The sequence below is a fragment of the Halichoerus grypus genome, chromosome 12 (genome assembly GCF_964656455.1).
Source record: "Halichoerus grypus chromosome 12, mHalGry1.hap1.1, whole genome shotgun sequence".
Lineage (NCBI taxonomy): Eukaryota > Metazoa > Chordata > Mammalia > Carnivora > Phocidae > Halichoerus > Halichoerus grypus.
The window spans coordinates 566,307-586,583 of NC_135723.1; the positions used below are offsets into that span (position 1 = coordinate 566,307).

Genomic DNA, 20,277 nt, shown 5'->3' on the forward strand with positions numbered 1-20,277 from the left:
GGGTCATTTCAGCACGACTCTCACTAATGGGAATGTTGTCTTCACCACCCCTAACAGACTTCACAAGATAACTCGCCAGCGTCTACTTCTCAGCCTCAGCCAGCTGTGCCTCTCTTAAAGTGTATGTGCTTTTTCTTTGTTTTTTTTTTTAAAGATTTTATTTATTTATTCAACAGAGAGAGAGAGAGCGTTAGCAGGGGCAGAGGCAGAGGGAGAAGCAGACTCCCCGCTGAGCAGGGAGCCCAATCCGGGGCTCGATCCCAGGACCCCAGGATCATGATCTGAGCCGAAGGCAGATGCTGAACTCACTGAGCCCCCAGGCGCCCCGTGTGTGCTTGTTTTTAAAGAACACTTGTATTTTCAAATGTTTCATCGTGAACATTGTTTTTGGTGACGTACGCGAGCAATTCTGAGCTGGAGCCCCTCGTGCTCCTGGTGCCCAGGTGGGCGGCTAGCCCCGACTGCACCCCATCCCTGTCATCACCTCCAGTCTAAGTGCCTTGTCAAGCACAGCCCACCGCTGGAGCCCATTAGGAGCCCTCAGCAGGGGCCTGTGTGTCAGCACGTGAAGCCTCCCTCATCAGGGCCTCAGCCATGTTGGGGACAAGTCAGATATTTAAGTCTTAGAAACACTTAGAATAAAAGCCAGATTGCCCCGTCAGTATTTAAGACAAGCAGGCATTGGGCACTGCCAGGCCCTATTTGTGCACGGAGGCACGCCCCCCCCCCCCCCACCAGGCGGACCATGGTGTCAGCCCCGCTGGGGAGGACCCTGGCTTGCTCCTGGTGCTGGAGCTGGAGGGAGGGCCCTCTCTGCCTCTGGCTGTCCCCGGAGCCTCAGAGCTTGCTTTCCCTGCCAGCCCTTCTTAGTGGCCTCAGCTCGCTTCCGAAATTCTGTCTTCCTCTTCCCGTTAACCACACCCATTTCTTATGCCATCGGGGCCGCTCCAAGGGTAGTGACAGCTCTGGTCCCTCGTGGTCGCTGCCCCAGAGGCAGAGTCTCCACCTTCAGTCCCACCTCCTGGGGCCTGTGCCATTTTGCCTCTTCCTTCCGTGCTCATGAGACACAATGCTGTCGTTTTGTGTAAGGGAGGCAGACAAGCAGAGAAAAAACACATCATCCCCAGTTCCCGGTGACACGTGCCTTTTCACCCTGCAGTTTTGAAAGCTCCCTGGCTGTGCTTGGAGACCTCTGTGCCGGCCTCGGCGACAGACACGTATAGTGCAGGTCCGTGGGGTACTTTGTGGGATTTGGGTGATGGAGGCTGTGAAGCAGCGGTGACACTCTCCCTCGATGACGCTCGGCTTCCAACATCAGAGGTACCTCCACACGGTGGTTTGTGTGTGGAGTCGCCCAGCAGGCGGAGTACCTTCGCTAACGTCAGCACGTGCCTCCAGGGGGACTCACTTGCACAGTTCTGGTAGGGAGCTAGGGTTTGCAGCCTGTCCCTGTCGGTCTGAGCGCAGTGGCGAGGGGCTGCAGGGAGACGTGCTGGGGCAGGGGCCTTGTGCGCGCCGGCCTGGGCGCCACCTCTCAGGCCTCAGGCCCCAGGTCTGCCTCCCCCGGAGGGGGCTGTGGTGAGCCAAGCCCTGAGCCGGCTGAAGGTCTGCGGGCTCTTGGCTCTGCTGCCCTGCGCTTGGGGGTTGGGAAGGAGGCCTCTCCTCTACGTGGTCGTGACTCCCAGACTCAGATTCTCTGAGAAGCTGCGGGGGGTGTGCTGCAGGCGTGGGAGGACCCGAGGCCACCAGACAGCCCCCCGAGGTCCTCTCTGTCACGGTCCAAAGGGGCTGCCAGCCTTCATCTCGAGCAGAGACCGGGGAGCAGCGGTCAAGGTCAACAGACTGCACAGGGCAGAGCTGAGGCAGCGTTCCTTTGCTCGTCTTGGCAGGTTGCTGAGGTTCTGCTCACGCGCCCTCAGAGGGAAGGTCACAGAGGGAAGGTCACCGAGCTCGTCTGCAGACGTTCCCTCATCTGTGCTCTGCTGGGCTTTCAACACGATGGTGTCGCTCTGAGCATCAGTTCTCTCGGTTTCTGTGACCGAGGGGTACCCAGGCAGAACCCCCAATTTTAACTGCTTGTGTATAGACAGCTCCATGGCAACAAGTCAAGCAGGCCCGGACTCCAGGGCACGGAGTCCCTGCCTCCCAGACGCGGTGCTGGGCCAGGGCTGAGTGCGGCCCTGCCAGCGGACAGAAGGGGCAGAGCCACACAGTGTTTTCAGGGAAGACTGGGACCCAGCAGCTGGCACAAAGAGGGCACGTGGGGCGCGTGTGGGGACTGTCCAGTGCAGCCCTTTCGGGCACAGCAGGGACACGAGGCATGTGACAGCACGCCATGGCTGGGCCGCTGGGCACAGTAACCTGAACACGTATGACACGGTGCAGAGCTTCGAGCACACCTTCTAAGCTGGAGGACCCGTGTGCGGGGGCCTGGGGAGGGTGGGAGCCTCAGAGCAGCACTGGCGGCCCGAGAACCACCAGTGACCACCCTTAGCTTGAGGGCTGCTGCCTGCCCATCTGTTTGACTGAAGTAGCCTGAAGCAGCCAAACCCTTGTGTCAGGATGGCCAGTGGCCACTTCTTGCCCTGACTTTCGTGCTCGTGGAAGTTAAGAAGCATTGTTAATACCAGAACTTAATAACGCAGTTGTTTGTCAAGGTGCTGGGGTCTGACCCAGACCCAAAGTTCATCAGCCTCGGGCTGGCCTTTGAGCCAGGGTTTGGTCCAGTCCAGAGGCTGCCTTACCCACTCCCCAGGCTGGTTTTACGTCAGGGTCCTTGGCAGGGCGCCGGCAGAGGGCGGTGGTGGCATCGGGTGACGTGTACCAGACCGAGGTGCGTCACGCGGGCGTGTAGGGCCAGGTGAAGCAGCATCTGAAAGGGACTTTGGACAGGAGGAAACGGGGTGGTGAGCCCAGAAGCCAGCGGCGTGGAATTGGGTGGCTAGAGTAAACATCCGTAACCCCAGGGTTGAGTGTTGATCTCAGCTTCTAGAACAGATCCAAATATCCTGCAGCTGCTTTTCAAAATGTGAGAAGGTGTGCAAGTACAGGGGTGTCTCCCTCAGCTTGTGGGCGAGGATCTGGCGGGCACACAGCTGGAGCGGCTTCCTTGCCCAGCCGGTGGGAGGCAGGCTCGCCACCACGGTGCGCTCGCTGTGCGTGGGGCCCTTAGGTCGCGCACTCGCGCTGGCCGCCGCGTCACACGCACCCTGGGGGCCTTCCAGGCGGGTGGAAGGGCTCGGGGTGGCGTGTTCGCCGCCCCTCCCGACACTGAAGCGCTGCGTGGACAATCTCTGATGGGCACTCCACAGCCAGGAACTGGTCCCTGAGGCGCCTGTGATCTGCTGACGGTAAATAACTGAGGGCAGAGTTCACGTGCCTCGCTAACTCCTGACACCCGTGTGCCACATTCACCAGCATCAGCACCTTTTCCAGGTGAGGTGGAGCCTCTGGATTCTGGAGGCCACAGGTGTTTACAGCTGACACCTCACCTAGCACCCCACCTGACACCCCACCTGACACTCCACCTGACACCCCCCACACCGCACCTGACACCCCCCGACACCGCACCTGACACCCCACCTGACGCCCCCCGACACCGCACCTGACACTCCACCTGACACCCCCCCACGCTGCCCCTGACACCCCCCGACACCGCACCTGACACCCCCCCACACCGCACCTGACACCACCCGACACCGCACCTGACACCCCACCTGACACCCCCCCACACCGCACCTGACACTCCACCTGACACCCCCCGACACCGCACCTGACACCCCACCTGACACCCCACCTGACACCCCCCCACACCGCACCTGACACCCCCGACACCGCATCTGACACCCCCCACGCTGCACCTGACACCCCCCGACACCGCACCTGACACCCCCCCACGCCGCACGACACCCCACCTGACACCCCCCCACGCTGCACCTGACACTCCACCTGACACCCCCCCACACCGCACCTGACACCCCCCGACACCGCACCTGACACCCCACCTGACACCCCACCTGACACCCCCCCACACCGCACCTGACACCCCCGACACCGCATCTGACACCCCACCTGACACCCCCCCACGCTGCACCTGACACCCCCCGACACCGCACCTGACACCCCACCTGACACCCCCCCACACCGCACCTGACACCCCCTCACACCGCACCTGACACCCCCCAACACCGCACCTGACACCCCACCTGACACTCCACCTGACACCCCCCCACGCTGCACCTGACACCCCCAACACCGCACCTGACACCCCACCTGACACCCCCCACACCGCACCTGACACCCCCCGACACCGCACCTGACGCCCCCCCACACCGCACCTGACGCCCCCCCACACCGCACCTGACACCCCCCGACACCGCACCTGACACCCCCCGACACCGCACCTGACACCCCCTCACACCGCACCTGACACCCCCTCACACCGCACCTGACACCCTAGCTGACACCCCCCCACGCTGCACCTGACACCCCCCGACACCGCACCTGACACCCCCTCACACCGCACCTGACACCCCCCAACACCGCACCTGACACCCCACCTGACACCCTAGCTGACACCCCCCCATGCTGCACCTGACACCCCCCCCAACACCCCACCTGACACCACACCTGACACCCCCCCCGGCACCCCCCCCGACACCGCACCTGGCACTGCACCTGACACCCCCCAACACACCACCTGACACCGCAGCTGACACCCCCCCGACACCCCACCTGACACCGCCCCCGACACCCCACCTGACACCGCCCCCGACACCCCATCTGACACCCTCCCGACACCCCACCTGACACCCCCCCGACACCCCACCTGACACCCTCCCGACACCCCCCCGACACTCCCCCCGACACCCCCCCGACACCCCACCTGACACTGCCCCCGACAACCCACCTGACACCCCCCCGACACCCCACCTGACACCCCCCCGACACCCTCCCGACACTCCCCCTGACACCCCCCCGACACCCCACCTGACACCCCCCGACACCCCCCTGACACTCCCCCCGACACCCTACCTGACACCGCCCCCGACACCCCACCTGACACCCCCCCGCCACCCCACCTGACACCGCCCCCGACACCCCACCTGACACCCCCCCGACACTCCCCCCGACACCCCCCGACACCCCACCTGACACCCCCCCGACACCCCACCTGACACCCCCCGACACCCCACCTGACACCGCCCCCGACACCCCACCTGACACCCCCCCAACACTCCCCCCGACACCCCCCCGACACCCCACCTGACACCGCCCCCGACACCCCACCTGACACCCCACCTGACACCGCCCCCGACACCCCACCTGACACCCCCCGACACCGCACCTGACACCCCCCCCCGACACCGCCCCTGGCACCGCAGCTGACGTGTCAGGCTGTCCACCCTGAGGAGGAGTCTGAACCTGTCTGAATGTGACTCTGCTGTGTGCACAGCCTGGAGTAGCTTCCTTAGGACGTTGCAGAGGAAAAGGGACACGTGCGCAGCCTTCGAAGGGCTTCCTGTGCTTAGGCGGAGAGCCCGTCGTGGGTACGGGAGGTCTGGGAGATTGGCACGGTGTGGGGGTCATGGATTTTGGAACGGAGCTTCGAGGCTATAGGTGAATGCTTTCATTTATGTGAAATTGGAAGTAAGAATTCTGGTGTCGTTTCAACCGTAATACTCTCCTCATTCACACTTAAAACCTACCGTGTTTTGGTGAGGTCATTTCAGCAACAAGTGATGGACTCAGCTCCGCTGATGGCTGTCCCCTCTTCCCGCGTGGCCTGTGGCCTGGCTCCATCCAACTCTGCAGTCTTGTCTCTGCCGGGTCACCCTGTCCCGCAGGGCTCACGGCACTGGCTGCCCCCGAAGTGCCATCTTCCGCCTCCGCCCCCGTGCCTGTCCCGAATTCCCACGCTCACTCCTGTTCCTGCCGTTCCTGAGGGAGGGGCTCTGTGTGGTCGTCCACCAGTCCCCAAACCTGAAAGCAGGCTGCGCGAGGCAGCCTCAGCGGGTGTCCGTGGGATTGAACTTGTGAGTGACAGTGCTCACCTGCGCACGTCCTGAGTGCCTTTGGGAAGCCCGCTCCAGTGCGGGCAGAGCGTCCCTGGAAGCCTCCCGTCCTGCTGGGTCGAGGAGCTGGCCCCCCGGGGGCAGGCGCCTTCTCGTCCCCCTGGTGCTCAGGCCACCACTCCCTCTCCAGCGGTGCGCAGAGGATGGAGTGTCCTTCAGCAGCCACTGGGAGGTTCTAGGGCAGGCAGGGGACGGAGAGTTTCCTCGGGGGGTTGGTTGTGCGCCAGAGGCAGATGGAGAGCTTGGCGACGGGGTGTGTGGACCCCGGCGTGAGTCTGTGGTGGCTGGTGGCTCGCGTGGCACTTGGAGGAGGCGGTGAGCGCGTGGCCGGGCGAGGTGGGCTGGGACTTGCGCCCGGCTGCGTCTGACACACAAGGCCACCCTCTGGGCCCAAGTACTGCAGCCCCAGACCACAGCCAGGGTCGGCTGTGCCCTGTTGGTCGGGGGTGTTCCAGAGACTGCCGGACGCGCTCTTAGGGTCTGTGCTGTGAAATCCGCCCCACCGGCCGGTCCCTGGGTTTCCTTTCACTCCGGCTTTGTCGCTGCAGTTACTGCTGGAGCCCCAGGGTTGGGGTGTCCAGACAAGGAATGAGTTTGGCTCGGAGAGGAACGCGAATGTGCCGCATGCGCACGTGTGCACACACACTCAAGCCTGGGGCCGCTCGCTTCGACGGAGCAGGTGCGCGGGGCAGACATCCTTTGCTGGAAGCTTCCTCCTCCAGAGGGAGGGGCTCCCCTGACGGGCCGCTGCAGCCTCGCGGCCCCCTCTCCACCGAGTGTGGCAGCCGGTGAGCGTGCAGGTCTGTAAAACCAGCTGCCGAGGTGTGCACCAGCGAGGGCTGCGCCCCTCAGACAGGAAGCCCTCTCCGGGTGACGACGAGGCCCCGTGTCCCCCCCCGCCCCGCCCCGGGTTCGGGGGCAGGGGTGAGGGAGGGAGAGAGGCTCCTTGGGCAGCAGAAACCATTGGAGGGATGGAAGCAGCTCTGGGGGGTGGTGAGGCCTGCAGCCAAAACATGACCTCCGCTTCCAGAGACATATTCAGTGAGCTTTGGTGAGGTCTGAGTGACCCTGAAACGTGCCCGCTTTAGGTTGAGGGGCGGTGGGTGTGCAAGTGCGTGCAGCCACGCCGCCCCGGACTCCCGCTGCAGAGGTCTGCGTGTGAAAGCCTCCCGGGTCTTGGTGGCAGGCGGCTCGCTGCTGTTGGGGGGGGGGCCCGCTGGAGGGCAGGTGTCCAGGCCGGCTGGGTGTGGGGGTGAGTGACGGGAGGCAGGCGCCGCATTCAGCCGTGGTCCTGCTGCTGGCTCCCTGTCCCTGCAGGACTGGAGTGAACCAGTTTCTTCTGACCGCCTCCAGCACCAGCAGGGTTTGCGGCTGTGCTTTTGTCCTCAGCCAATTGGAAATCACCTGGAGTTTTACTCCCAAGCACAAAAGAAGGTCAGAGAGAGGAGGCCCGATGGTGGCGATCGCCTGCGCCCCCCCTTCCCGGGGCCGGGCTGGATGGGGCCCCTGCAGCTCTTGTCTCTGGCTGTGCCCTCCGCCTCCGCTGGGGAGGCCTTTCATGTCTGCATTTCCTCGGCAGGGTGGGCGGGTGAACGATGGTGTTTACGTGAGGGCTGCCACTGACCCGTGTCCCTGTGGCCGTCCCCATGATCTGGCCATCCCAGTGCTCTGGGCGGCATGCTGTTGGCTTTTGCCTCACTGCCGCCTCCGAGGGGCTCCTTCTGGGCCAGGCCCTCGGTCACTGGAGGCCTGGACGGAGGCCAGCGAGAGCCCTGGGCCAGAGCCACTCCCCAGATGCAGGGGCTCACTTGGACGTGCTGGAAAAGCTCCACGAGGTCAGAAGTATGTGGGGGGTCCAGTGTGTTAGCTCCTTGTGTCCTTGTAGCGAAGCAGGTGGGAGCAGAGAGGCAGCCTCCCTTCCCTTAGGAGTCGATACTCAGGTGGCCTCTCTTTCCCTCCAGAAACGAAGGCAGCTGTCTTTCCTGGTGAACACGCTGCCCTTCACCCATGTCAGAGGAGGGCCAGAGAATTGGCGGCACCAGTTTGAGGGGTGAGGGGATGGCCTGGGCCCCCGAGTCCTGGATTGCAGAGGGTGCCCCGGCTGTCAGTTTTTATGGCACAAGAGGCTTTATGTCGGCGTTAAAGGCAGGTGCCAGGAGAGAGCCCCACATCCTGTCTACCATCAGCTGACACGCTGAAAATTAACCAGCAAGGTAAAAACAGTAAAACCTGGACTAATGGGTTAAAACATTTTAAAACTGTTACTGAGACACAAAATCACATAAAGTGTACAACTCCGTGTTGGACGGTCATCCCGCTAATGATTTGATTTTTAAAAATCACCTTTTCTGAACACACAAGGGAGAATATGTTCTTATTGTAGAACGATTTAAACGTTCTGCAAAGCTCCCTCCAAAGCAGTTGTAGGGAGAGGCCAGGCTGCCCCACGTGAGGAAGTGCGCCAGGCCTGTGCTGGTGACGAGCTTGTGACCGGTCACTCAGGGGCCCCGAACAGCCCTGAACAGAGCCTGCCTGAGAAAGCCAGAAGACCGTGAGGACCCACGCCATGGCGTCAGTCCGCATACGGACCACCCGTGCGATGCCCGCCGAGCCCCGGCCGAGCTCCTCAGGACAGCGTCCCGGGAGCTCCTCCTGGGATGGTGGGCACAGAAGTCCAGCAGTGTTTGTCATGGGTCTCAATCTGCTTACTGACAGAAAGGTCCTCAGACACTGAGGAAGGATGACATTTTTGTGTGTCTGAACTTGCTGGTTTTCAATAGTGTTCTTTTTTCCAAAGGAATGTTATTAAGTCTTCAGTTCTCTGAGCTCGGATATACGTTTTTTTGGAAACCTTACATCTTTGCTTGAGGTGATAAACTGTCGTAGTTCATGGTATCTCTGTAAATTGCAAATGGAATCTTCCAAGCACGGAATACCGAGAACAGAAGGACAGAAGGAAATGAGATCGTTCGTGTTAGCACAGAGGAAATCACAAGCAGCGGTAACGCCAGTGAAGTTCTTGTTGCCCACGGACTGCGTTCTGAGAGTCTTTAGCCATGTGATTCGATCTCTACAACAGACCTGCGAGGGTTACACACGGGTGTCCTCCTCTTACAGGTGACAGAGCACAGGAAGTTGGGTGACTCACCCATGTGTCGGAGCTGAGATCCCAAGTTCAGTCTCTGAGCCCGCACCCCCGCATCTCCTAAGTGGCCCTCCTGAATTACAGACGAGGCTGTTTCTCCAGCGGTCAGTGAAGGAGCATGGCAGGCTTCCAGATACGAGCCCTGGGCTCCTTACAAGGGCCCCAATTCCATCTTGCACCTGGGAACACAAGCATGAGCAAGGCCAGCCCGGGCCCCCCAAGACTGTGCCCAGCCTCTGGGTCTGGAGAGATACTTGGAATGCTCGGCCCCCCTCAGGTGGTCCTGTCGGGGCAGCTGCAGACAAGGGCCAGGAGGGCTGGTCTTCCAGATAACTGGGCCGGGGCCAGATGGGGCGGGAAGGCCTCTGTTCACCTGCCTCCCAGGCCGCCCGCCACGGAAGCAGTCGGCATGTCACTGGAGTGCCACAAAGCTGTGCGACCTTGGGCCTTTGGGGTTTTGATGGAAGGGCAGCCTTACATCATCTGCGTCTTAGGGGTGGGGGTAAGAGGGGGCATCCCGGGGGAATAATGGAAGCAGGGCCCCACCCTTCTGGGGTGGAATCGGGCTGTCCAGCGTAGGAGCAAGTCGGCCCCACCAGCCTGCTGGTGGGCGAATATAACCGGGACGTGACTTGCCTGCCAAGAACACTGCTCTTTGGGGCTAAAAATGAGTCCTACATCCTAGGTGAGCCATGGGGTAATGCGAGTTCCTTCTTTGTTTTTAGTCATGGGACATTTTTTTCCGAAACACCAATGCTGGAGCGCCGCCGGGCACTGCCTACCAGAGCCCGCTCCCCCTGAGCCCGGGCTCCCTGTCTGCCATGGCGCGAGCACAGCCCCTGGTGGACGCCCAGCCCAACGTGGACAAGCTGGTGGAGGACCACCTGGCAGTGCAGTCTCTCATCAGAGCCTACCAGGTAAGGCCCACCCGCCGGCCGGCGGTACATCAGTAACGGAGGGCGCCCCGACTGACGTGTCATGGAACCAGGCACCTCTCCGTGCCCGGGAGCCGGGGGGGGCAAACACGAAATACGCCAGGAGCGGAAGAGCCGGGACAGACCGTCTGAGCCCGCTTGAGCACGTCCTTGCTGCCTGTGGCAGCTGCCCTGTAAACAGCTCCTGTTTATTCCACAAGTTGACAAGAAAAACTGGTGGGCAGGGAAAAGCTGTCCTTGCTGGGGTGTCGAGGGGGCTGCTGATCACCAGGAGGGAGCAGTGACCGGAGGGGGTGTGCCCCCTTCTCAGTCGCCAGCACCCACATACGACCAGAGGAGATGAACCTGTAGAGTTTGGGACAGAAGCAGAGCCCACGAGTGCATGAGAGGTGGGTGAGGGGCAGGCGGTCTCCAGGAGTCTTCCAGTTAGCGGTCCATGCCGTCAGAGGCTGTTGGGCAGGACACGGGGGGCTCCCCCCACCTTTCTCCCCCTGGCAGGGAGGAGCCCAGAATTCAGACCAGAACACCTGTTCTGAGAGTAGCTCTGAAGACAGGAGGAGAAATCAGGCCTGGGGGGGAGTGCTTTCCAGGGTCCCTGGGCACCTGGGCTCCCCTGCCGCCGCCTCTTCCATGGACCACACGGAGTTCTCGTCTCTCCTGAGCACATTTCCAGGAGACGCCACGGGTCGGGACAGCAGGTCCTGGCGAGTGGACAGACGCTCCGAGCCATGTGGTCGGCATGGCCATGTGCTCTGGAGCGTTGTTCAGTGGTCATTTCTGGAGGAAGGTCATTTGGTGGCTGTTGCCTGCCTCGTGTAGCCTCAGTAACTTCACGCAGTCCCAGGTCCCCCTCAGCAGCCACCCGCTCTCAAACTGCTAGCAAACAGTCGTGGGTCAGGTGGCCAAGACTTGGAGTTGGGAGGGATTGTCTTCCTCCTTTTGCTTCTCAGACAGTTCAGATCAGAAACCGAAGTCCTAGCGCCCCTCGGCGGGGCCTGGGCTCCCCTCCTTGGGGGCCCTAACGTGCTGAGCTGCGCGGCCCCACGTGGGCATCAACCCATGTCCCACTTTGTTTATCCAGGGGAACTGCAAGGGTCCCCAGAACTGCCCAGTTTACTGTGACCCGAGTTTATCTCTTTTTGTAAGCACAAGAGCACTTTCACGATAAAATGTTTGAAGGCTTTTTTTTTTTTTTTAACTAATTTTGTTACTTGGGGTTCAAGTTTGACCAAGTGTAACTTTTCCCCCCCACAGCCCGCGGGTCCTGCTTAACGACTGCTTGTGTTATTGCTTCCAGGTCAGGGGTCACCACATTGCAAAACTTGATCCTCTCGGAATTAGTTGTGTAAATTTTGATGATGCTCCGGTAACTGTTTCTTCAAACGTGGGTGAGAATTAATCTGTAAATGCTAATTTTAATGTAATTTTACTTTTTTTTACCCCTTCCCTCTTTTTTTTCTCCTGTCCTTTTGTGTGTGTCCCCCTCCCTCGCTGGCCCATCCGTAGATACGAGGGCACCATGTAGCACAGCTGGACCCCCTGGGGATTTTGGACGCCGATCTGGACTCGTCCGTGCCCGCTGACATTATCTCCTCCACAGACAAACTTGGTGAGGGTCTGGGAGCGGCCAGCGCTGCGCTGCTTAGCTGCTCTGCGTCACGGCTGTGGCGGCCAGGACGTCCTCAGACGGAAGGGAGAGGCTCTTAAGTTTCCTTCGTTCTGATCACTTGAAATTTAGCGTGTTTGGGGCAAGTTACTTTTATCCCAGCTTTTCAGCCAGACTCCATGAGCTCAATTGTCTGAGTCTCAAAATCGGAGAGTAAAATTTGGGGCAGACAAGGTTTGTGGCACCGAGGAAAAGATGACCTCCCGGGCAGGCGGGTCACCTGACATGCCAGACGCCGGCTCTGCTGGCTTGGTTTCCAAGTCCCGGTTCAGCACGGCCTCCGCCCGACGCGGCCTCGCTGCGCGCTGGGCTCCTTGGCGCACGGCACGGCCTGCCTTTAACGGGCGGGTTCCAGAGCGCGCGGTGCACCGGGTGTCGATTCCTAAACGCTGGTGATCACACTGAGGAAGGAAACTTTGGAAGGCATCCCAGCGCGCGGGGCGGTGCGTGGAGCTCAGGCAGCTGCTGTCACGCGTCCCCGCTCCTTCCTCTGCCTCCAGGAAGCACACACAGGGCGCGGCTGGGCTCCCCCTGCAGTTGCTTTCTCAAGTTAATCTGCTCTCGGTCACCGTGCCGCTAACCTGTGCTGAGATGACTGATCCGGAAATGGCCAGGTGCCCACCGGACGCACCGTGCATGCTAATAAAACTCACGATTGCCTCCCTGCCCTAATGCTGCTCTCCGGGAGGGGACGGAACTCGCCTCCTCGAGCAGTGGTCTCTAACCCTCTGTGACGCCCCAGCACTCTAGCACCCCTGGGCTGTGGCGTGGGTGGTCAGGCTCGAGCCAGGTAAGGCGAGGTTTCCGACGGCGTCGGCTTCAGGGTCCCTGTTAGCTAGCGGTCTGTCACCGCCTTCTTCACTGGAGAAAGGCCCCCCCCACTGCTGGGGGGTCCGGGGCTGCTTCCCCTCTCCTCCTCCTCCCCACGCAGCCCCGGCGGCACCCCGCCCCACACGGCCTGTGCTCGCCTGGCCTGAAGCACCGCGGTGGCCCCCCCAGGTGTTGAAGGCCTGGGGCCTCTCCAGAGAGGGGTGAGGGCCTCTGACACCGTGAGGCATTCCAGCAGGAGGGGGGCACAGGAGGTAGGGGGCACCCTCTCCCGCCCCAAACTGCATCACCCTGTGGCTCATTCATGGTTGTCAGTTTCTTGGTATTAAAATGGGTGTTTTTTGGTGGTTCTCCACTCTCATTCGAACTTCAGGGCGGGGGCGGGGGGGGAGATGTGAAGCTGTGCTCGGTCCCACGTGAGACTGGCCAGGGCAGGACAGAGCCACAGCCTGCAGCACCGGCAGAGGTTGCTTAGAGGTCCCCGTGCAGGCTGGGATGCCTGGCGACGCTCCAGTGTCCCCGTCCCAGCGCTGGTCGAGGGCAGACACGGGCGGGGGCGGGGCCTCCGTCGTTCTTCCCAGTTTGTTCCCGGCCACCGTGGCCTCACCCTGCATTCCCTCCTGGAGTGGTGCCCCGAAAGTTCGTGAGGCACCAGGAGGGCCACACAGACGTGGCCCCAGAGCCCCCCGGGCTCTTCTGAGGAAGGAGATGCTGCCTCCCCTGGCCAGGAGCCCTTCAGAACCACCAGGACCAAGTCAGGGAGCAGTCCCCTGCTTTGTAGAGGAAAGAGCATTTTCATCCTGAGAATTTGAAATAGTTGTGATGAATTCTTTCTTTGGGTGCAAAAAGCGGAAATAGTGAATCTGCAGGACAGTTAGTTTGAATTGTGTCACCTTTGGTGCATGTAGGTCTTCGGGAAAACAGCCGGTCCAGCCCGACCGCTGCTCGTGGACCTGGACACTTCTGGGTGCTTCCATGCCCCTCGCCTCCTCTGGGCCACAGGCCTGGCCTCAGAGCTAGCTCCCCGGGCGGGAGCCCCGGCTCAGCCAGGACCGGCCTGCACCTCCTCATCTGTAAGGCGGCTTCAGAATTAAATAAAATCCTCAGAACAGTGCCTGCAGCTTCCTAAGCTCCATGACGCTGTGAGCTAGTGCGATTGTTAATGATCTTTCGAGCTAGGTCGCTGCCAGGCCCTCTGGTAATGAGGTAAATTCAGAAACCGAGGGACGGAGCACGCAGCCTGGGGTCACACCAGAGCTGATCGTGGTGAGGGAGCCCCGGAGCTGGGGCTGGAGCAGGGTGGCCTGTGTGTTCCGTGTGGAGCCCGGGTCCCTCTTGTGCCTCCTCGGGGCTCACCTCCCCTTCTCCCTGTGGATGCAGGCAGTTTCTCCATCCCCTTGTGGGGAGCCCAGGCTCGGGAGATGCTCGCTCCCCACATGTCTGAGAGCACGTTGTACTGCTGGGGAAGGTGGGTGGAGGGGCAGCGGGGGGCAGGCGTGAGCCCAGGGGGCAGCAGGCTGTCTCCGAGGGCTGCTCATGCTGGCGTGCAGCGCGAGCAGGGCTATGTCCACTCCCAGTTTTTTAAATAAAGTAGATTGTGTGAAATAATTTCCATTAAGCTCTTGACCTTTGACTGGTTTGGAGAAGGTTGGGAATTGCGGGCCTAGGGTCCCTACCCTGATGTCACACGCATTCTCCCGGCCCCCGAAGTGATGGGTGGAGAGAATTCACGGGCAGGCTCTTAGCGGTCACGGGAGACTCGGCGGGCGTGCAGGGCCCCTGGGTGGCGGGATGCTGGGCTTGGCGGCAGATGTGGTGCGCACACAGCGTTCTGCCTTCCGCCAGCGCGGCAGAAGCGTTGTTGAGTGATGACGGTAATTCAGATTTTAAATGTAAACTAACGTCAGTACAGTTTCTCAGCTGGCCCATAATTGGGTGGATGATTATTAGCAACAGGGTACCTTTTCCCAGGATGTGTTTTGTCAGGAGCTGGGTTCCAGGTGGGCCCCAGGAACGCATCCTCATCTGTACCCGGTCGTCCCGTCAAACCCACGCCCGTGGACGAGGGTCGGGAGCACTGACACGAGACGCCCGGGGGAGTGTTCCACCTTGAATCCCTCAGGGGGTCTGGACAGGATCGGGTTTCCTAGCGAGGCCTTTCTGGTTGGCCCTAGATTAGGGTCAGGGTGTGGCTATCGACGGAAAGGTCCAGACGGGGAGTCCCGCGGGGTCAGGGTCATTGCTGTCTTCACTACAAACAAACTGGACGTAACCACACCTGTGTCCTGTGTGGGCATGCAGCGCTGGCTTTGTTCGGGTGGGGAGGGAGCTGAGCCACCCTCGGCTGGTCTGGGACGTGCAGAAACGTCCCACTGACCTGCCCTCCCTGTCTTGCTTTCCATGCGGTGCGTGATGTGCCGGCACCTCTGGGTCTGTGTAGATGTGTACCGTGATTGCTCACGGGGACAGAGGTGACAGACATTTACTGTGATGTGAGGTTGAAACATAATTACAGGGGAACTTGAAACCCATTCAGTAGATCACAGGGAGGAAACCGCGATGCTTCTCTTGTTTGCCGTCGGTGTTCGCACACCGGCCGTCTCGGGACATGAGCTTGAGCTGAGGTCCTGCGGGCTCGGCTCCAGACCAGCGCAGGAGAGCCAGCGCGGCCACAGAGCGAGCCCCGGGAGCTCTTTGGTTCCCCGTGCGCCCAAGAGCGAGGTCTGCCCCGTGGCCGAGCAAGTGTGCAATAGCCACACCGTGTCGGAGCAAAGACAGCGTGCACACCGTCCTGCTAACTGTCCCCCGAGCTGTCGGGGCTCAGCTCAGCATAGCACTGTGCAGGTAGGGGAAGAGTGAGAGGTTTGCAATGTGGCGAGAATTACCAAAATGTGACGCAGACAGGAAGTGAGCACATACTGTCGGGGAAATGGGGCCCATGGGCGTTCTGGATACAGGGCTGCCACAAAGTTGTAAATTCCTAAAATTTGTAAAAGAAAGAAAAACACACAAAACTCAGTATCTGTGAAGTGCGATGAAACAAGGGGTGCCTGTAGTTAAAAGGCCAAATCAGGAGTCCAAAATGGCAGCACTTCGACCACGTCAGTGGGCTAGCTCGTTCCGGCGTGTCCTGGACCGGAGTCTCGCTGCCAGCCTGCTGACCTTCTAGAGCACTCCATGTCCACCAGGGCCACTTTTGCTCCCTTGACATCTGGGGAGAATGACTAAAAATAGAGTTGATCTTTAGTTAGCTTTCCTAATTTCGGAGCAACACAGAACAGTTCACTTGACATCTGTAGGCTGCCGTGTGTGGCCATGAGTGAAGAGCTGGGGGTCGGGCTCACGCCGAGCCAAGGTCGCAGGGGTCATGCCTTGCAGAGGTGTCCTCCCAGACGCCCAGGCAGGCCGGGGGGCACCGTGGCTGAATCTCAGCCGCTCCGTGTCTCCGGCAGGGTCATGTGCACATCAGGGAGTAACGTGTGGGTTGCGGGGACCCCCGTGTGCTCTCTGCAGATGACACAACACCGGCTGTTCGTGTCTTCTGTTAAATCTGCCAGGAAGTACAGATAAGAATCCACAGAACCAGTACCCGGAGTGAACAGATGTCAGCATTTCAAGACATTCCATGTGTCACCTATAGAGTTTCTGAAAATAGGGCACACTTGCAGTTCGCTGTTGTGGCGGGGCGCGGTCCTCCGTCTCGATTCTGAGGATTGCAGGGGAAAAAGGAAGATTCTTTTTTCTTGCCCGTAAGCAAGGCATCCACACTTCTGTGAGGAACTTGGATGATCTGTTGTCTTAAGAGCCGCCGGCTCTGCGGTCTTGGCTGGGTGCTGCTGTCCCCGCGGACAAGGAGGAGGGCTTGCCCACCTGAGCAGGGGGCCCTGCCTCCTCTGACTCAGAGTTTTTGCTCTCCACCTCCAAGGCAGCGTCCGCTGGCCTTCCTCTGCACTGCCGGGGCAGGGAGCAGCTGCAGTGACCGTGAGCGCGCTCCCACCACTCAGCTGCCTGCCCTTGCGTGCCCTGCCGCCACGAGCCTCCCGGCCCCCGGCCCCCGGGGGACCAGGGTCAGGGGAAGGAAGGTGCTTTGTGTATCCAGACGAACACCTTGGCTTTCACCAGCGGCCAGGAAAGCTTGCTGCAGCGGGACCGTGGGCAGTCCTGGGGCGGTTCTGTGCAGCTGAGCTCCCTCCCGGTTCTGCCTTGTCGCCGAGCAGGGACCAAGGACCCACCTCTGTCCTTAGGACCCATCAGAATCTGGAGGGTTAGGGTCTAGCCCATTACCTGCTGCCCCACTTGTGAGGACCGTCTGCTAGAAATTAGGCCTTTTCATTTTCTGTTCCCTGGTTTTGTGAGCCCGAAGCTAGGTTGGGTGGGTTCGATTTCCCAGGAGAGCGCTGTGTCGGCCTCTTCTCCAGGACAGGGAAGCAAGGAGGTCTTTCCTGCGTCAGGAGCGGCCTTTCCCTCCTTTGGGCTCACCTCATTCCAGCTGTTTCTGAGCAGTTCCCACGGGTGCCCCAGTAGCTGTCGGCCCCCTGAGCCCCACCCTGTTCCCCTCCGGTGTCTGTCTGTGTGGCGGTGTCTGTGCCCCCCGTGACCGCGGTGACGGTGCAGGGTTGGGATGTCTGGGTCTTGAACTAACTCTCACTGTCTTTTTCCTTCTGCGCTCACCCACGCCACCTCACTCTGCCTCTCAGACCTTGCAGTGTTCAAGGAACGACTCCGAATGCTAACAGTAGGAGGTAGGAAAATAACGCGCCTTTCACCTTTCTGGAGCTGAGGACCTCATTTGAACAGGATGTGCAACTTTTCCCAGCATGCGATTTGGGGAAAGTTGACTGTTAATTGTACTGAAGTGCGTTGTCCCGTCATTCAGCTGTCACCCAGCAGGGATCGCCACTTCTGTGTCATATCTGTTTCCGTCCATTCTCACCTCCCGTGTGTCTTGCCTCTGCTTCGCTGAGCTTGTCTTCTAGTGCAGGCTGCTTGGAGCTCCTGCCGAGCCGGCGGGGGGCAGAGGCCACACGGCATTCTGCATGTCGGCACACCCTTTCCTCCACCTCTGCACTGTGTCTTCAACTGGGCTCTGGATTCTTTCAGATTCTGCTTCCTGGGCATTTGGGACGAGATTTCTCTGTTGATCTTCCCATGTTTGAAGGACAATTGAAGTATTGATAAAAACTTACTCCATGAAGTAAGGAATCCTCAGTGACCCATGGTTCTGGGCAAAGCACCTTTGAAGAATCCAGAGTGAGGTGCTGGTCCCCGTCTGCCTGTTGTCACTTCCCCGGTGGCCAGGCTTCCCTCCATGCCAGGTGGCCCTGAGAACTTCTCGTTTTCCTCCATCTGATCGTAGCTGTGAGACCCCAGTTTTGATTACACTTTTTGTTTTTGCAATCATCATAGATTAATATGCAGTTGTAAGAATTCACAGGGAACCTCGTGCCTCACAGCCAGTCCCACGGTGGTAACGTCTTGTACACCATAGCACATCCCACCAGGGTGCTGGCTAGGCCACACGTCACCTCGTCACCTCGGGGGTGCCTTCCTGCAGCCTTCCTTAGCCACACCCGCTTCCCCTCCATCCTACTCCCATTTAACCCCTAGTAGCCACTATCCTGGGCTCCATTTCTGTAATTCGTCAGTGCAAGAATGTTATGCAAATGCAATCACAGTGTGTAATATTTTGGAATTGCCAGTTTTCAATCAGCCTGATTTTTCTGGGGTTCGAGCCAGGTGGCTTTGTAACACTGGCTTGTCCCTTCTTGCTGAGCAGAACTCCTTGCCGTGGGTGTCCCACACTTGCTTCCACTATTCATTCACTCGGAGGACCTTTGCATTGTTCCCATTCTTTGGCTAATCGGGTCTTTTGCCGGGCAAAATCTTGAATTCTGATAAAGTCTAGTTTGTCAGCGTTCCCTTTTATGAATTGTGCTTTTGTTGCCAAACCTCAGAACCCAGATTTTCTCCTACGTATTTTTCTTTTTTTCTTTAGGATGTATTTATTTATTTTAGAGAGAGAGGGTGAGTGGGGAGAGGGGCAGAGGCAGAGGGAGAGAGAGAATCTTTTTTTTTTTTTTAATTTTTAAAGATTTTATTTATTCATTCAAAACACACACAGAGAGAGAGAGAGAGAGAGCACGAGCAGGGGGAGAGGCAGAGGGAGAAGCAGGCTCCCCGCTGAGCCAGGAGCTGGACATGGGGCTCAATCCCAGGACCCTGGGATCATGACCCGAGCCGAAGGCAGATGCTTAACCATCTGAGCCACCCAGGCGCCCCGAGAGAGAATCTTAAGTAGGCTCCACACCAAGCGAGTAGCCTGACGCTGGGCTTGATCTCCTAACCCGGAGATCATGACCTGAACTGAAATCAAGAGTTGGCCTCTTAACCTTCTGAGCCACCCAGGCACCCCTTCTATCTATTTTTCTAATGGTTCTCTAGTTTTGCATTTTACATTTAAATCTACGATCCATTTTGAGTTAATTTCTGTATAAAACCTGAAGTTTAGGTCAAGGGTTTTTTTTTGTTTTTTGCCTGTGGATGTCCGGTTTCTCCGACACTTGGAAACTTTGTCTTCCCTCTGTTTAATTGCTTTTGCATTTTTGTCAAAAATCAGTTGGATTGACTTGCGCCGATCTGTTCCTGGATTCTCGATCCTTTCCTAGCCTGTGTCTGTTCCCCAACCACTGTCACTCTCTGGGTTACCGTAGCTACTGAGCTTTATTTTCCTGCTTCTGAACTGTTTTGGCCTTTCTCTTTCCAGATGAATTTGAGAGAAGGCTTGTCTGTGTTTACAAAACAACTTGCTGACATTTTGGTAACAATGGTGCTAAACCTACAGATCTGTTTAAGAGAATTGGCGTGTTTACTCCATTGCCTCCCAATCCATGAACATAGTATGCCTCTCCATTTATTTAGATCTTTTTTTGATCTATTTCATCAGCTTTTCGTAGTTTTCAAGTCATGTGTGTGTTTTGTTAGATTTATGCCCAAGATTCTTTTTCTTTTTAATTTTAGTGTCTACATATCATTACTAATATCTAGAAATACAGTTGATTTTTGTGTTTATATTATATCCTGTGGTTTTGCTGAGCTCACTTATTCTAGGACTTTTTTTTTTTTTTTTTTTTGGTAGATTCCTTAGGATTTTCTGTGCAGATAATCGTATCATCTCACAAGAGGAACAGTTCTTTCTTTCTTTTTAACCTGTGTGCCTTTTATTTCCTTTTCATGCCTAATTGCGTTGGCTGGAACTTTTAGCACTATGTTAAGTAAGAGTCCTGAGAATGTACATCTTTACCTTGTTTTTGATCTTAGGGGGAAAGTTCTGTCTTTCATCACCAAGTATAATATTAGCTGTAGATTTTTTGTAGATGTTATCAAGTTGAAGAAGTTCCCTTCTATTCTTGTTTTTTTGCTAGTTTTTATTTTGAAGAAGTGTGAAAATTTTCTGCATCTATTGATACAGCCGGGTGATTTTTCTTCTTTAACTTGATAGTATAGCAGATTACACTGATTTTCAGATATTGAACCAATCTTGTATCACTGGAATAAACTTCACTTGGTCATGGTGCCAAATTCTTTTTAAATATTGCTGCACCTATGTATTTCTTGCATCTATATTAATGA

The 20,277-nt window shown here is 58.2% G+C and overlaps 1 protein-coding gene across 6 annotated transcripts in view; it reads left to right on the forward strand.

The window, feature by feature from the left end:
• Positions 1 to 20,277, forward strand: part of OGDH (oxoglutarate dehydrogenase) — a 70,693-nt gene that overhangs the window by 17,420 nt on the left and 32,996 nt on the right. For 4 of the 6 annotated variants that reach the window (XM_036085227.2, XM_078059889.1, XM_078059890.1 and 1 more), the window contains exons 3-5: positions 9,945 to 10,136; positions 11,661 to 11,763; positions 17,346 to 17,390. In XM_036085227.2, the coding sequence (XP_035941120.2) occupies positions 9,945 to 10,136; positions 11,661 to 11,763; positions 17,346 to 17,390 (340 nt within the window). Of the gene's footprint in view, positions 1 to 9,944; positions 10,137 to 11,451; positions 11,543 to 11,660; positions 11,764 to 17,345; positions 17,391 to 20,277 lie in introns of all 6 variants that reach the window. The other 2 variants (XM_078059888.1, XM_078059887.1) reach the window with 2 other exon arrangements.